Source organism: Chrysemys picta, chromosome 1 (genome assembly GCF_011386835.1).
Source record: "Chrysemys picta bellii isolate R12L10 chromosome 1, ASM1138683v2, whole genome shotgun sequence".
In the NCBI taxonomy this organism is placed as follows: Eukaryota; Metazoa; Chordata; order Testudines; family Emydidae; genus Chrysemys; species Chrysemys picta.
Window position 1 is genome coordinate 307,074,933 of NC_088791.1, and position 18,477 is coordinate 307,093,409.

General features: G+C 37.5%; 2 protein-coding genes across 16 annotated transcripts in view; one reads left to right on the forward strand and one right to left on the reverse strand.

Annotated features, from left to right (window-relative positions):
• The window catches only part of N4BP2L2 (NEDD4 binding protein 2 like 2), a 667,270-nt gene that overhangs the window by 382,903 nt on the left and 265,890 nt on the right, over positions 1 to 18,477 (forward strand). The window lies entirely within an intron of this gene.
• The window catches only part of FRY (FRY microtubule binding protein), a 402,818-nt gene that overhangs the window by 126,429 nt on the left and 257,912 nt on the right, over positions 1 to 18,477 (reverse strand). For all 11 annotated transcript variants that reach the window (XM_065594453.1, XM_065594448.1, XM_065594426.1 and 8 more), the window contains 10 exons: positions 18,032 to 18,214; positions 17,036 to 17,122; positions 15,684 to 15,943; positions 15,201 to 15,390; positions 12,571 to 12,695; positions 11,923 to 11,980; positions 10,186 to 10,277; positions 9,794 to 9,966; positions 4,130 to 4,290; positions 3,114 to 3,224 (listed from right to left, as the gene is read on the reverse strand). In XM_065594453.1, the coding sequence (XP_065450525.1) occupies positions 3,114 to 3,224; positions 4,130 to 4,290; positions 9,794 to 9,966; positions 10,186 to 10,277; positions 11,923 to 11,980; positions 12,571 to 12,695; positions 15,201 to 15,390; positions 15,684 to 15,943; positions 17,036 to 17,122; positions 18,032 to 18,214 (1,440 nt within the window). The remainder of the gene's footprint in view (positions 1 to 3,113; positions 3,225 to 4,129; positions 4,291 to 9,793; positions 9,967 to 10,185; positions 10,278 to 11,922; positions 11,981 to 12,570; positions 12,696 to 15,200; positions 15,391 to 15,683; positions 15,944 to 17,035; positions 17,123 to 18,031; positions 18,215 to 18,477) is intronic.

Sequence of the window (18,477 nt, forward strand, 5' to 3'; positions counted from 1 at the left end):
ATAGCTGATGGAATGTTTGTATAATGCACAGTCCACTTTTTCTTCTTTGACACACCTTTCCCAATTGGAGGCACCATGCAGAAGTAACAATTGCTGGTATGATCTGTTGGCTCTCTCCAAATCATTGGCACTGCAAAAGGCATAGATTTCCTTTTCCTGTTCAACCACTGGCGAAGATTTGTTGCACAAGTGTTGCAGCATATGTGTGGGGCCCACCTCTTGTCCTGATCTCCAATTTTGCAGCCAAAATAAAGTTGTTAGGCTTTCTTAACCATATTGGTTATACTGCGCTTTTGTGATGCAAAAGTCACTTCACCACAAACAAAGCAGAAGTTATCTGCACTGTTCACACAAGTACGAGGCATCTCTGCTCACTTTGGCTAAACAAGAAATGTGTCCCTTTGCAAAATCAAACACTGACAAATAAGAGAGCACGACACCGTATGATTTCTAGAGCTGATCTAGGGCAATTTGTTCAGCAGAGTGACGTAAGCTTCGTTAGGATTACATCATCCATGACTTCTAGGAATAACATGATGCAATTCATACCATGTATGACGCAATACCAGCTTCAGATTGCATCATTCATTGTTTTGCCTAAAAAGCAAGTACTGTCCAAACCCAGTCATAGATTTATTCATAGATCCAGTCAAAGATGTATTTTAGTCATTTCTGGTTTAAATTGAGATCCCTTCCCTTTATAAAACTCACTTATCCTCCGCCATTCCCAAGTCAAAGGTCCTATATACTGACCCAATAGCTTATCTTGAAAACTAGAGCCAATCAACAATTTTAAGCATCATTTTCGTTCTCAGTGACCCAGAATTAGTAAAGTTTGACTACATTTATTTCAGAAGCATTTTGGCCGTAGAGCAGTGTAATGAAGAAGTACTTTTGAGTTCATTAGAAACTGAGGATGTTAGACAACATCTACAAGGGATAAACCTTTTTAGATCAGCAGGCCCAATAACTTTTACTCAATAGTTAAAAAAGAATTAGCTGAGGCAATCTCTGGCCTGGTGATGTTTATTTTTAATAAATCTTGGAATACTGGGGAAGTTCCAGAAGACTGGAAGAGTGCTAATGTTATACCAATATTCAAAACAAGCAAGCGGGATGACCCAGGTAACTAATAGATTGGTTACTCTGACATCAATTACAGGCAAAATAATGGAAAAGGTAATACTGGATTAAATTAACAAAGAATTAAAGGGTAGGAATATAATTAATGCCAGTCAGTCAACAGTATTTTGCAGAAAACAAGTCTTGTCAAACAAATCTGATTTATTTTTTGATGAGATTACATGTTTGGTTGATAAAGGTAACTTCGTAGACTTCTGTAAGGTGTTTGTCTTAGTACTGCATAATATTCTGATTAAAAATGAATACTGTACATATAAAGCACACCTTAAATAGATTAAGAGCTGGGTAACTGACAGAGCTCAAAAATTAGCTGTAAATGCAAAATTAACATTGAATGGGGGTGTTTCTAGTGGGGTTCCGCAGAAATTGGTATTAAAACTGATGCTATTCCACATTTTCATCAATGATCTGGAAATAAATATAAAATAACTGTTGATAAAATTTGTAGATACAAAGATTGGTGGAATGGTAAAGAATGATGTGTACAGGGCAGTCACACAGAGCAATCTGAATCACTTGGTAACCTGGGCCCATTCAAACTAAACGTATTTTAATACAGCCAAATGCAAAATAATACATCTAGGAACAAGGAATGCCTATACCTACAGAATGGAATGGGGGACTGTATCCTGGAAAGCAGTGACTCTGAAAAGAATCTAGGGGTCATAGTGGACAAGCACCTCAATATGAGCTCTCAGTTCAATACTGTGGCAAAACGGGATATTGAGATCATTGGATGTACAAACAGGGGAGCAGTGAGTGATTTTTACCTCTGTATATGGCATTGGTTAGACCAGTACTGGAATACTGCATCCAATTCTGGTCTCCACATTGTAAAGAGGACATAGAAAAATTGGAGAGGATGCAGAAGAGAGCCACAACAATTATTCGAGGGCTGGAAAAAATGCGTTATCATGAGAGACATAAAGAACTCAATCTGGCAGTTTATCAAAAAGAAGATTTAGAGGTGACTTAATTACAGCATATAAGTACCTTCATGGTAAATGGAGGAAGATTAAGCTACTGCGAATTTAGGCCACTTTACTTCTGAATGAGAGAATCCACATGGATTTCATGTGCTTGAGCTTCACACCTTTAGCTGATTTGGCTTAACTTTTCTGAGTGTTTCTGGGTAGAGAACCCCTCTGTGCAGCGTGGACCTATCTAAACTACATTTTGTAAAGCAATATTCTACCTTACAGAACTACGTAAGTAACAAACATCATTCTGCAGAGATACATATGACAACACTGAGATGCAGAGACATCAGGGCAGAAAGTCTCTCTTCCCTTTATCATCTAACCAGAAATGTCTTTAGGGCGGAATCATTTTAAATGCAAAAATAATCTATCAAATTATTACTCATGGAGTTATTTTCAAACACTAACAAGTCAATAAATATTTGGTTGTTACAGATCCAGGATATAAGGTGAAGACTCATCTTCCAATTCTGTGGCCTTACTTTTTCCTAAAATGAGTAGTTTTTTTGCTGCCTTTTGAAGATCTGCCCACTCACATTGACTCACTCAGATTTGACTTACCAGCAGCTATATTACCGAGCAGGAAATGATTTTACATTCTTACTTCACAAGACCTGGAAGCAGGTGGGATGGAAATACTCCAAACAGAAATATAAATACTTTTTGAGATCATACTGTCCTTGACCTTTGTATTAGTAATGGATGAAAAACCTAAAATATTGCTGCAAACCACTGTGAACCTCATAACAGAATCCTGTTTAGTTTAGTATGCTATATAAACTGTGTGTCCTGAAATAATAGAATTCCTTTTACTATTTAAATGTTATTGTGATACGGTTCGTTATGAATTTGTAATTGAATATTGCACAGATCTATTGTTTTCTGTTCAAAACAAAGGTCACAAAGCCTACCGCTATAGAGTGGAATGTATTCAACAAGTACAGAGTTTAAAATCATTTAAAAACCATACATTATTGATGAGGTACTTACTCGTAAATCTTGACAAGCTAGAATGTTATCAAGCCATTTATAAAGATAGCCATCAGGGGAAAGACCCACATTGTCAAATACAGGGCCACAGCAGAGTACAGCTGACATTGCCTAGTAATACAGAGAAATCTGTTAATTAGGCAAGTGTTTAACATTTGTGAATGTGTTTAACAGACTGTGCTTGCAAGACATTTCCAATTGCTACCTGTTTTTAGTGAAATAGTGCTTTTTTGCTAGATTTCAACATTTACATTGATCTAGAAGGTAACTGCATTAGTTAAAATAGGTTAATTATAATTAAAAACTGCATTAATTAATTCAAATGCTGAATTAAAAAATTAAACACATTAAAGGCACACTGCAATAAGAACACTTTACAAATGCTTCAAAATGTGTTTTGTCATTTCAGCCAATCTGTTCTTAATGAGATTATAAAACCTATTAAACATTTCATTAGCATCATATTCTCTGTCTAAATTAAAATTGTTTTATATCATTTGATGCAGCATATACTGGTACATAAAACATTATTTTCCCAGTTTACTTAGGTGCTTGGGTTGCAACTGTTAGAGCTGGACAAGACTTTTAAAACTACTGAGTACATCCCCATATAAGTGTAGGATATAGTCCTCTGGAAATAGGATGTATCAGATACTGAATTGATACTGCACTTGATCTTAGGGCCTGATATGCTGCTTCCACTGAAGTCAGTGAAAGCTTTTCCTTACTGAAAATCCAAATAATAAAACAAAATTTCACTCGATGTGGACAAAAAAGAAGTAAGCTACAAGAAATGACTTTAGATTATAATTTTGGAAAGAAAAATAGGAATTTTTAACTTTATAGATCTCTCTCTCTCTCTCTCTCTCTCTCTCAAAATAATCAATTACTTTAAATAAAAGGAAACAAATAACCATGATATCTGCCTCTTTTAAATGTCTAAATTTAGGATTTGTTGTTGTAATTTGTATTACTGAATAGATCACTTTGCATAGTGGAAAGAAAATATGCTATACCTTTAATGCACAATACTGGTATCTTGTAATCTGGTGATTTCTGTCACTGTAACGATCCAGTGGTGTAAACATAATACTGAAAGGTCCAGCCCATTGACTAAATAAGATGAAAAGGTGGTGCCTCAAGCTTTGCTGAGGGAAGAGAAATCTCCGATGGTGAACTAAGGGAATAAAAATAAAATTCGTCATGGCTTGCTAAAGTAAAATAAACACAATAGAAATAATCAGTCAGTGCCCTCTCCCAATGGCAGTAGTGATAGCATGTGAATTTCACACTTCCATGAATAGGAAGTCTTTCCTTATATTTGAGGATACACATAGTCCAAAGTAGCTAAACATCTTTTGTTAATCTAATATAGTTAATAAGACACATTTTATTTTGAAGAGCCTTAATGTTTTGAATGAACATGTGTTTATATTTTGTAATCATGTCTGTGTACAACTAACTTTAGAATCAGGGTTTTGGAATTCACTGCCTCATGTACTTCTTTCATGGTAAACTCCTACCTGCTTAAAGCAACAGAGGGTCCTGTGACACCTTTAAGACTAACAGAAGTATTGGGAGCATAAGCTTTCGTGGGTAAGAACCTCACTTCTTCAGATGCAAGTCAGACTTGCATCTGAAGAAGTGAGGTTCTTACCCACGAAAGCTTATGCTCCCAATACTTCTGTTAGTCTTAAAGGTGTCACAGGACCCTCTGTTGCTTTTTACAGATTCAGACTAACACAGCTACCCCTCTGATACTCCTACCTGCTTGGTATTTCCAGGTCTTTCAGCATAAGCCCTAATAGGGATATACGCTGTCCTACTATAGTAACAGGTGGAGATAGGAAATAGAGCAAAGCTTTTATCATATCATTCCCTTATAAAGAGGTTTGGTAGGCTAACTCAAATGCTAAGACAGTTCCTGAGCAAAAGAAAAATATCTATTAATGTTAAAAAAAAAAAAGTGAGAAAAAAATTCAGAAGTTTTCAAAATTCTTCCAACTCAAAACAGGATGGGGGATAGGCTCTCTCAGATGGCAGACAGAGACTAGGGAGAAACTAATTTAACGGGGAAGAAATTACCATTCTTCAACATCCTTGTATGCCAGCCCAGAAATAGGAATTTCAGATAGCAATGTGCAATACAAAATTAAACAGAGCAGAAATTCACCCTGTGGGGCTGAAATGAACCAGAGAAAATTTTCCTAGCCCAGTGAAAAGGGAAAATCCATAAGAGAAGGAAATGACAAAAAGGTTTAAGTTCTGCATTATCCAGATAAAAAATAGTTCCCTTGAGAGGGCCTAGCCCAGTCCTGCTGCTACTTCTCCTGAAGCAGAGCCATTGCACTGACAGGTTGCTGGACTCATTTTGCCTTTGGCTATAAGGCAGGGAGGGGAGTGGTACAAGACCAATAAAAACATGGAACTGCATATACTACAACTATCTCTGCTCAGTTACAGGACCTGTTAACCACAGAAATTAATGCACAGGCCTCCCAGCTGGTTAAGAGGGGACACACTGAACCTATAGAGTACACTATTAAAAAGGCATTTCTGGTTAACTAGAAAGAGGCAGGGCACACTGCTCCTGGTGGGCTGTTTCATCCCACGTCCAAAGAAGATAAAACCCCAAAGTCTAGTCTAGCTAACCAATAAAAATTGCAAGTCAATATTTACAATTATCTAAAGATAATGGAAGCTAACAATGAAAATGTGTTTGTCAAGGAATTACATATTATGGCTTTGTTAGTTTTTGCCATGTTTTAACATCTGCTTGTTAACAGAAAGATAATTGTCTCTTCATAAAGAAATTTTGAATTAATTAACTAACAGTTATTGTTGGCTTTCTGCAGAACATATAAAACGGCTGTTTCAATGTGCAAAGTTCATAGAAATATAGTTACTATAGATAATGCACACTAGATTATAAACACAATGAAAATACATGCAAAGAGGAATACCTTTGCAAATATTCACTACTGAGTAATTTCTTACACAAACCCTATATGGATGGGAACAGAAAAAAGGATTTCAGTAAATTGTCCACTAATAACTGCTAATGAGATGGCACCATTCAAATTAATGGGATTTTTCTATTGACTGGAATGGGAGCAGGATCAACTATAGATGGTCACTATGGACTTCTTTTCCTTATCTTGTACATATCTTAGGGCAGATCTTCACTACGGGGGGAGGGGGGGGTCGATTTAAGATTTGCGTAGCTGAATTCGACCTATCGGAGCCGACTTACCCCGCTGTGAGGACAGTGGCAAAATCGACCTCCGCGGCTCCCCGTCAACGGCGCTTACTCCCACCTCCGCTGGTGGAGTAAGAGCGTCGATTCGGGGATCGATTGTCGCGTCCCGACGAGACGCGATAATTAGATCCCCGAGAGATCGATTTCTACCCGCCGATTCAGGCGGGTAGTGTAGACCTAGCCTCAGGATATGTCTACACTATGGGATTACTCCGATTTTACGGAATTCGATTTTTGGCAACAGATTGTATAAAGTCGAGTGCATACAGCCACACTAAGCACATTAATTCGGCGGTGTGCGTCCATGTACCGAGGCTACCGTTGACTTCCGGAGTGTTGCACTGTGGGTAGCTATCCCAGAGCTATCCCATAGTTCCCGCAGTCTCCCCCACCCATTGGAATTATGGGTTGAGCTCCCAATGCCTGATGGGGCCAAAAATTAGTCGCGGGTGGTTATGAGTAAATGTCGTCAGTCAATCCTCCCTCTGTGAAGGCAACGGCAGAAATCATTTTGCGCCCTTTTCCCTGGATTGCCCGGGCAGAGGCCATAGCACGGCAACCATGGAGCCCGTTCAGCCTTTTTTCATTGTCACCATATGTCTACTGGATGCTGCTGACAGACGCGGAACTGCAGCGCTACACAGCAGCATCCCCTTGCCTTTGCAAGTTGGCAAAGACGGTTACCAGTCATAATGTACTGTCTGCTGCTGTCATGGGTGCTCCTGGCTGGCCTCGGTGAGGTCGGTCGGGGGCGCCTGGACAAAAATGGGAATGACTCCCCAGGTCATTCTCTTCTTTAAGTTTTGTCTAATGGAGAGTCAGTCCTGCCTAGAATATCAGGCAAGCCTACTAAAGAACCAGAGAGGCAAATGGCCACTCCGGGTCAGAGCCCCAGACATCCTGCAGAAATGATGAGCTGCATGCCATTCTAGGGGTGACCCTACAACAACCCCACCCGTTGCTTCCCTCCTCCCCCACCCTTCCCGGGCTACCTTGGCAGTTATCCCCCCACTTGTGTGATGAAGTAATAAAGAATGCATGAATTTGAAACAACACTGACTTTATTGCCTCTGCAAGCAGAGATCAAAGGGGGGAGGGGAGGGCAGTTGGCTTACAGCAAAGTAGAGTGAACCACCATTCTGCACTTGCTCAGCCTATAGCTGAAAATGGGAATCTGTGATAAGCACTAGGATAGAAGCACAGGTAGGACTGAATCTCCATTTGTGTGTGGGCCTTTGGTTGACACTGGTAAAATACAAAATGTCCCAGGATATGTACGTTGGGGGACAGTTCTAAACGGCAGCTTTACTTTTTTATTTGCAGCAAAATGTAGAGGTCTAAGTATCTGATTGTGAGCCCTGGGAGCAAGGGGTAGGCTGGGGTAGGTGCGACTGCACGGTGCTGCTGACTGGGAGAGCAGCCTGAGGCAGAAGCCTTCAGATCACATGATATTCCAGGCAGGACTGAATCTCTATTACACAAAACTTAAAGAAGAGAATGACCTGGAGTCATTCCCATTTTTGTCCAGGTGCCCCCGACCGACCTCACCAAGGCCAGGCAGGAACACCCATGTTTGCCCAGGTGCCCCCGACCAAACTCACCAAGGCCAGCCAGGAGCACCCATGTCTGCCTAGGCGCCCCCGACTGACCTCACCGAGGCCAGCCAGGAGCACCCACGGGACAACGATGACGGTTACCAGTCATACTGCACTGTCTGCCGTCCGCAAGGCAAGGCAAGGGGATGCTGCTGTGTAGCGCTGCAGCACCACGTCTGCCAGCAGCATCCAGTAGACATACGGAGATAGTGAAAAAAGGCGAGAAACAACAATGTTTTTGACCCTTCAGGCATTGGGAGCTCAACCCAGAATTCAAATGGTTTTCAGAGAGTGCGGAAACTGTGGGATAGCTACAGTCGTCAGTCGCCCCTCCCTCCGTGAGCATCCATTTGATTCTTTGGCTTTCTGGTACGCTTGTCTCAGCTCCTTACGTTTCACACAGCACTGTGTTGAGTTCCTGTTGTGGCCTCTGTCCATCATGGCCTTGGAGATTTTTTCAAATGTTTTGGCATTTTGTCTTTTGGAACGGAGTTCTGATAGAACAGATTCATCTCCCCATACAGAGATCAGATTCTGTATCTCCCGTACGGTCCATGCTGGAGCTCTTTTTTGATTCTGACTGTGCTGATGAACTCTGCATGGTCACCTGTGCTGATCAGTGCTCCACGCTGGGCAAACAGGAAATGAAATTCAAAAGTTTGCGGGACTTTTCCTGTCTACCTGGCCAGTGCATCTGAGTTCAGATTGCAGTCCAGAGCGGTCACAATGGTAAACTGTGGGATAGCTCCCGGAGGCAAATACTGTCGAATTGCGGCCACACTAACCCTAATTCAAAATGGCAATGTCGATTTCAGCGCTACTCCCCTCATCGGGGAGGAGTACAGAAATCGATTTTAAGAGCCCTTTATGTCAAAGTAAATGGCTTTGTTGTGTGGACGGGTGAAGGGTTAATTTGATTTAACGCTGCTAAATTCGACCTAATCTCATAGTGTAGACCAGGCCTTATATATGTTACATATATCATACACCTGAAAACAACCAAATCATGAAACCATCCAGTTGTGCACGTTTCTGGCCTATGTTAATGCGTACTCTCATTACTCTTTCCCTAATTCTTCTGCATTCCCGCCTTCCTACTCCTTGGTACGCCTGTTGATGTTGTCTGTCAAATATTCTGTAAACAGCAAATGTACTGGGAGCGAGCAAGTGTCCATATTTTAGTTTCTATTAGTTAGGTGAAGCCTTTTGAAGCAGACCTTTTTACTTTATTTGCTAATAGAATTACTTTACATTTTAAAAAAAATCTTGCAACAATGCATGAGTATATGGCAATATTATAATAATATAGCAAAGCAAGAGCAGATATGAGCAATCCGTTGCTGTAAGAAAGGCCAAAGGGAGTTTTATTGAAATGGGGTACAACTGGAAGCAAGTTTTCCACTATATGTTTAAAACTGAAAAAACATTTACTGCAGCTATCAATAGACATTTTTTTCTTTTCTATGGGCCTGACTGAGTTCCCATGAAGTTAATGAAAATTTTGACACTTCAAAGGTTGCAGGATAAAGCCCTATGTAAAAGAAATCTGGAGCTGCAGCAGGCTGTGTTTGGTTCATTTGCTGGGCTTAGAAAGAGAAGAGTCATATATATGTGCATTGCAAGTTTTTCTATGTTTTTTGTTTTGATTCTTGAGAGAATTCTGTATTCAGTTGCCCAAATTCCCTCTAATATTGGCTGCAAAACAACCTTATAAAGCGTGGCTTATAAAGAGAAAACCAGAAAAATTAAATAGTGAATTAATATATCAATTGTACTTACACTGTGTTAAATGTAGTTGTGTAATATAATGAGGTAATATATCTTACCTGGAACACACTGAATCAAGTTGGCAGTCATGGCACTGAAATGTGCTCTCATGTCCTTAAGAATTTCAACTTCTTTATCATTTTCAGCCTCTAGCAGCATGCGAGTTAGATCAACATACTCTAAGAACAAGGCTCCAAGGGCTAAAGTATCCCTCTCTAAGGCTCCATTTGTACTAGGATAAAGAAAAGTTGAACATTTCAATATGAGTGACAGTGCATTTAACTTGCGACGTAATACGTTATAATCTTTAAACACAGATTTGAAGCTTCCATTAGTCGCATATTAAAAAAAACACACATATTTTGTATGTTTTATAATTGTTCAAAGAAGCTACTAACAAACAGAATGATGACATCACCAGTGGAAATTCTTCCATACAAAACAGTGTTACCTGTCACTTATAACACCAGCATCAGCAAGCAATTCAAAAATTCGCAATAGCTGCAGTCTCAGCAGATCTCGGCGCTCACGGCGTTTCTTATTCTTGGGGTTAAAAAAAGAGATACTTAATACATGTGGAGGTGCAGACATTAAAATAATGCAAGCCTGGTCATTGAAGCTGTGTTTAAAGCAAAGCAGTATTACTGATGTATTTGCTTATGATGGAGTACTACTACATTTGCGTGTACCATAGTACAGGTATGCTTACATAACAACACAGGTATGTTCACATTTCTAACTTTCTAAACAATTCTTGAAGAAACAGTTTATAGCCATATTTGTCCATGAGGAAAAAGTGGACATGGTATTCTTGAAATTCTGGACCAGAAATAACTTTTAATATTCAAGTTTTGGTGCTAAAAACACACTTTTTTCATGTGCTGAAATATTATCATATGATATCCAAGAATGCTGCCTCTTGGATCTTTGAAAGTGAGCATCAACAGTACTTCCTACAACCATGATAGTCTCAGTTCATAAACTCTCTCCTGTATTTTATACTTTCACTAGGAGAAAGTGTGGTTTAGTATCTCAGAACCTCAAGGCTTCCTCTTCACCTAACGCTTCCACAAAGCTCTCCTTCACCTCCAGAAAAAACCCTGCTTTGCTCCTGACAAACGTGAAGTCAGCTAGCAAGGCCTGCTCTTTGCCTGGACCGCTGTAAGTAGGGTGACGGGGTTGGGTAGTAATAGGTACCTACATAAGAAAACCCTGAATACCACGGCTGTCCCTATAAAATCAGGATATCTGGTTAACCTAGCTGGAAGTGCAGCCTACAAAGCCTTCTTGGGAGTGAAGGGAGCTACAAAGATGACTTATTTTGTCTTCCAGTGAACACCAGAAAGTATGTCTTCCCTCTCCTTCCCCTCTTCCTATTGCTCTAAATTACAAAAAAATCAAGGGAAAGTGATAAGACCAGTCACTGCACTTAGTAGTGGAATTTGCAGTCAATATAGGAAAACCTCATTAAAAGTTATCTTTTCCCTGGGGAAAAGGGCAGTCTACACTTGAAAGTTGTACCAGCATAATTATTTTGTTTAGGGGTGTGATTTGTTATCAATATAGTTATACTAGTACAATCCCTAGTGCGGATGCAGTTATATCAATATAAAGATACCTTAGATGGGAATAAGTTACATTGGTATAAGCAATTTTATTTTATTTATATCGATTTAATTGCATCCACACTGGGGGGCTGGAGGTTACAGAACTAGAACTATACCAGTAGAAGGGCAGCTTTCTAGTGTAGACAAGGGCTAACAGAAACTGAAGTCCCTGGTAAGACCTGTCTATACTACAGAGATAAACCATATTTCCAACATGGTTGTGGTTCAGTCATGTTACAATATCTTTTCCCCTCACCATTGTAAGTGGGATTTCACTATATCTAAATTCACCATGAAGAGGTGCCACTGTATTTAACTAACTTGTTCCTCCCCTAAAAAATATAAATAAAAATGTATGAACTGTATATTTTACACAATAATTTAATTTTAAATAATCCATTTAAATTCCGTTTTAAATGGAATTGCTTTCTAATTTTTTCTTATTAAAAAGTTCCTTTATTAAATATCAAGCTAGAGTTACCAATAGGCTATCTTTCTGTTTTTTTTTTTAAAGAAACACATTTACTACTTTTAATTTCATGTTGCAATTTAAATAAACAAAACTCATTTCTTGAACTAACCTCTGGTCTTCTTTCTAGGGCTTCTTTCATTAATGGGTGAAGTTCTTCTACTAATTCCCTAAAATAAAACAAAACAAAAACTTTCTAAACAAAATCCTTCATAATTGAGTTCATCTTCATGAATTAAATGCTCCTTTGAAGACAAAGAGTATTACACTGCACTCTATAAGGCTTCTATAACACATTTATTGATCTGGATAGTGTATGTTCCCTCCCAGCTACATATTTGGGCACTGATATTCTTGTGGTCCAACGAGCAAGGACAAATCTTAGGAAGGGTTCCAACTAGGGCTGCAGTTTCTACACCAAGGCAGTGGGAGAAAGTACTAACATAATGGAAGGTTAGATTAAACCTAATACGAATAGAAAGGTAAAGCTTTTTAGTGCTTCTGAAATATTAAGTTACAGGGGAAAAGCTATCTGTAGCTTTCACCCAGAACTTCCATCCAATACCACATCATAAGCATAGACTGCTAATTCAGTGCTCCTTGTCACTACCTTCTCCCACAAAATTCAACACCCTATTTATTACATAAACACTAACATTTTAGAATTAAAATTTTAAAAATTAATAATTTTACATTAAAACAAAAACAGCATATCTGAATTAAAAGTAAGTTCCTGAGATTATTGTAAACTGTGCAGTACCTGAAAACAAGAGAATTTGTTCTTCCAAATCCTAATACAAGTGATTCTGTGATTTCTATGCTTTCAAGTCTCATCAAAGGTACTAGCTGCTTTAACAGGACTCCAACAGATGGGGTTCCAATAGCCTAAAATATATTTATTAAGAAATCACCAACATTTAATTATTAGCATTATCCATATCAAATAAACAATTACAGATTCCAAAGCATGAATGAGTATTCAACAAAAAAAGAATAATTTAAGAGTCAAAAAGTGCCTTTTGTAAATCATAATGAAATCACTTTATAACTGTGGATATGTTCTAATTGTCTGTCTTCTACATCATATCTATGTGAGTAAAGTCCAGTATATATATGGATCAAAGCAATTTCAATCACTGATTTTAATCATGATTTAAATCAGCAACCAGAAAACATTGATTTAAAGGTTTAAAACAAATACAAGGAAGTTCTTCTTCACGCAGCACACAGTCAACTTGTGGAACTCCTTACCTGAGGAGGTTGTGAAGGCTACGACTATAACAGCGTTTAAAAGAGAACTGGATAAATTCATGGTGGTTAAGTCCATTAATGGCTATTAGCCAGGATGGGTAAGAAATGGTGTCCCTAGCCTCTGTTTGTCAGAGGATGGAGATGGATGGCAGGAGAGAGATCACTTGATCATTGCCTCTTAGGTCCACTCCCTCTGGGGCACCTGGCATTGGCCACTGTCGGCAGACAGGATACTGGGCTAGATGGACCTTTGGTCTGACCCGGTACGGCCATTCTTATGTTCTTATGTTCTAAATAATTAATTTTGAATCTTGTTTTACATTTGAACTTACTTATATTCCTTAAAAAAGGTTTATTCTCATTGGTTGGTAACCATTAAAACATGTTGATTTGCAACCAGATATACTCTTTCACTAAATGTAGTGCTTCTTTTTGCTAACCAGGAGGATACACTATATCTATACACATTTATTTAAGCAATTAGATAGCTTTAACTTACATTTATTCAGACTCTTAATTTTTTACATTTTTCTATGTTAGAAAATGGAGAGTGTTGCATTTCTCATTTACTAGATGATGATTCATTTTTACTAGTGATTGATGTTATGCTCTATTTGGATGGAAATTAAAATTAAATTAAAAATGCACAAAACAGTCATTTTTAATTAAATAAAACTTCCTTACAAAGCATAAGAAAAAAGTTTATCAAAACATGTTTTGCATTTAAAACGAACTGATTTATTAAACAGTTTATCCATCCATTCATCCATCAGCAGGAAGTTGAAGCAGACAAATTCAGACTGGAAATGAGATGTAAATTTGACAATGCGGGTAATTAACCATTGGAACAATTTACCAACGGTCGTGGTGGATTCTCTGTCCGTGACAATTTTGAAATCAAGATTGGATGTTTTTCTAAAAGATATGCTCTAGGAATTATTGTGGGGAAGTTCTATGGCCTCTGTTATATGACTAGATGATCACAATGGCCTTGAAATCTATTGATCTATTGTTAGTGAGTTGAACTGATTATTTCAGGTCACTACATCCTTCAAGATTTTAGAACCAGTAGATCTCATCCTTTCACATCTAGTTTTTATCGATAGATTGGAAGAAAAAAAAAAACAGCTTTCCGGCTTTTTCAACTTCCAACTGGTTACTTAACTTTGCATAAAAGAGTCATTGAACTGAACTAGCTGAATAAACAGAAATGAAGAAAACAGTCTCTTCATCTGCAGAAACGGTTACTGCTGTCAAAAGCTGGTTTGGTACTTCAACAGCTCCGGATCCAGGTGCTTAGCCAGTGACTTCCACCAGTTCAGTGGGCTGACTTTCTTTAAATCTTGGCAGCAAACAAGTACTCCAATATTATTTTTTGTAGTTAACTTTTAAATGATTTTAATATATTATACTAAGTTTAGGCCTTAACATAGGTTATCAATTTCAAATTTAATTTTAAATAGCATATTTTTATAAATAAATCTGAATTTAAATAAAACATCTGATTTTAATTTTTAATCGATATTTATTCACCCTGGTTTAAAAGTTTTCTGTATTTTAAAAGACAGTATTGTACTTTATTTTCATAAATAGCATTGTACTTTTTTTATTAAGTTTATATATCAACAAAAGACTCCAGTCAATGAATTTGTAGGAACTAGTACATTTCTCAAGCAGTTACCACTTGGCCTTTGGTTTCATATCACACTCCAGAATTCCAATAATGATGCAGAAATACATCGCCCATTGTGCCTTATTGCTTATGTATGTGCTATAACAGTACTTAACAGAGTGATCTGCATTAAAAGCATGACACAAGGTAAAGTTAACTTTAGCATATTATGTGCGGTATTTCCATACTTGGAATATATACTACTTAGAATACAAATTAACAACATAACACAGGAATGTGCTGCAAATACCACGGGAATTGTCAAATGTTTAATGGCAAATGGTGTAATGTGCTATACAAATGAATGTTTTCAATAATAAATAATAATACTTAAACCAAATCACATATGTCGAAATATGTACCTCAGATGTACTTTTATCACTACTACTTGGCTTTCACATGTAAATTCTTTTAAAAACATATTTAAAATAATTATGGAATAATTCTTCTGAAGCATGCCATGTCACCTTGTTATCGTAGCTCACTGTTCCATCGGGAGTGGTAGCCATGATCTCTGGAGTTGAAGCACGTAAGTGTCCAGGGCTCATAATACTGGGTTTCGCTACTCCAAAGCAGAGAATGAGATAGTTTCTCCACAGAGTTACATAGTTGTCTCCACTGCTCGCTGTACTGGTTTTCTTTGCATTAACAGGGATACTGGAATTAAAAAAAAAAAAGTTAATTCCAGTTCCTAATTTTAATTTTCCAGAGCTTTTTTAAAAAACAAAACAAGCTGAGTAACAACAACTATACTGTTAAATATTATATGATATAAAAATAAAATCAATGAAGGCAATAAGAAAAGGAATCATTACAGTTTAAAGTGGCAATTATCATATCAAATACCAAAAGTTTGGATACTATTAGCATAGCTGGACTGCCAAACTGGTCCGAAAATATGGGACTATAGAATTTACATAATAATGTCACTAACCCAGAGTATCACTTACTTTGGATCCACAAGAGGCATTACTAGCTGTAACCTCGTAAAAGCATATGGCCAAGCATAGCTAAGAGCCGTAGGACAATGTTTTGGTAAATTCTCTTGTCTAAGAAAACTGAAGAGGCAGAGAACCCATGGATCTTTAACTGACTGTGCAAATATCCAGACATGGGAAGGGCTTTTTACATCATAATGACTATTTACTAAGACTGCATTCCATTCTACCAGCCATTGCAAATCCACATTGTGTGTTAATGGTAATGTAGTCTGTGGAAAGAAAAAACAAAACAAAATCACAGTGATAATAACTTATTCCCAACTATTTCGGTCTGCAAGGCATTTAGGCATCTACTTCCTAAATAAAGATGCTCGCGCGTTTTGCTCAATCGAGGCATTAATCGGTTATAAATGCCATCTCCTATTGGCAAGAGCTGTTCCCATCATATGAAGAAACCATTTCTCTACTGTATATTCTTCAACTCTTTTCTTAAGAAAAATATCTGTGGGAATGAAGGCTAAAAATGTATAATTTGGTACATTAATAACATGAATTAAATCTGAAAAATACTGATGTTATTGGGTCGTAACTGTATATATAAAACTGTTTTTATATCATATACCAAACTTCTATATTGACAAAACAAAGGAACGAACAATGACTAAGCAATGTGGGCATATGTTTTTATGTACACATTTATATACATACCTATACTGACACAGATACAAATTTTCAGTTAAATTTTCAGTTTTGTTACAGACTTTTGTACCTAAGTCACTTAAATGCTATTGAAAATGTTACCCATAAATAAAACCCCTGGAGCTTTGGGGCAGGAACTGTGTCTTTCTTTATGTTTGTAAAGCACCTAGCACAATTGGTTGCTACTGTAGTACAGTGTATATTTTATGACTGCCAGGATAAAACAAACCCAGAACTAGTACTGACATTTACATACAATAAGGGGCAGATCCTCAGCTGGTGTAAATTCTCATAACTCCACTGATTTCAATGGAGCTATGACAATTCACACGAGCTGGAGGATCTGCCCCTATAAACATGAAATAGCTGGTGGTATATTGCAAATGTCTATCATCAGATAAATTACCATTGCTGGTGTAGTAATAGTGCACTTACGGAGGCAACTCATGCTCAGCTGAATAATAAAAGAATTACCTGTAGTGTTAAAATGTTTTGAAATACAACTGCAGTTTTTAGACTAATCATATATCTTTTACATGTCTAGCATGTGGCACAGGAATTTTCTGTGCATTTTGAATAGCTTTCTTTAACTATTTCATGTTATATTTGTTCAGCATATATGGTGAGCCATTAGCAATCAGTGAAAATAAGCAAGTACTTACCGAATCAGAAACTGCCACATGAATAAAACTTTCAAGAATAGAAGAACTTAGTTGATCCATGACATCAATCATAGGCCTGTCATCATCCTGTACAAATTAAGGTAATAGTAGTCAACTACTTTCCTTAGCTAACTGATTCTTTTCATCTTTGTTTAATACACGAAACAGAACTGCATGAAAGATTATAAGATACAGAACTGGTAAAAAATATATTCAGGTGGTTGTCTTGATGGATAAAATTTGCCTTTTGTTGTATTAACCTCAAAGTCAAGCCCATTTTGTGGTTTGAAAGGAAGTTAATTACTGGCCTTAGTTCACTGAACAAAAGTGCTCATCAGAAAATCCCATATGACTTGGGACATCTGGTATCAAAGGACTAGTTTAACTGTTTAACTAAAGCATTCCTTTTCTATGAACATACATATTTGTGTTCCCAGGCAGCTAGATGGCTCAGTGTGTTGGGACCATCCACACACAGCAAGACTACAGACTTTTATATCTGTACACAAGAAAAAAGTTAGACTTCTGTACTGTACAAGGAATATTTTATGTGAATAAAGTTAAATGTTTATTATGCTGTTTTTGTTGAATATACTGACATGTTGTAATAGTGAATTTTATTTTCACTAAAAATTAATAATGCTGATGATGCAAAAATTATTTGCCCAATTCAAGGATTTTACAGTATACCTTTGGGTGTACTTTATAACAGAAAAAAAACTGAAAAAAGGTTAGATGTTGTGCAAAACTGGAGGTTCTTTGTGAACAACATAACAGGTTTTGCAAAAAGAACGTGATTAGTCCTTTACAGTCAACAGCCCATAAACTGTAAGGTCTGCACAAATTAAAATGGCAAATTCCAAATAGGTCAAATGTTTTATTAATAATAAATTACTTCTTGCATTATATGCATTATGGTAAAGCAGCACTGTTAATTTTAGTTCAGACTTTATCTCTGGAAAATTTTGTTTTGAAACTTCTAAAAAAAATCCATACCTCTGCCTGCCCCAGGGCGAGAAATAAAGCACGGATCTCTCTGAGAATCAAAACTGCTAGTTTACGGGTAGCAACCTGGAAACTACAAAGTAGTACCAGTGCAAATCCTTCCACAGCATGCAGTACATTGGAATAAGGACTTCTTTCAGACTGTATCCTATGGCTGGATCCATTTGGTATCAGCTGTAAAGAAATGAGAAAACTATACTCAAAAGAGGGAAATATTAATGGGGGATGAGGATGAGGTTACTCAGAAATGCTCTATTTGGCCAGGACGCTCACGAGAATGAAAACAAATAGGCCACAACTTTATTTTAGTTTTAAGGGGGGACTGACCAAGCTATCAGGCATTAACTGGGTCCCATGTGGGGTTAAATGGCCCCATGACATACAATGAAGGAATGAGGATTGGCTCTCTTAGTGGCTCTCCACTTAATTCAAGGTTA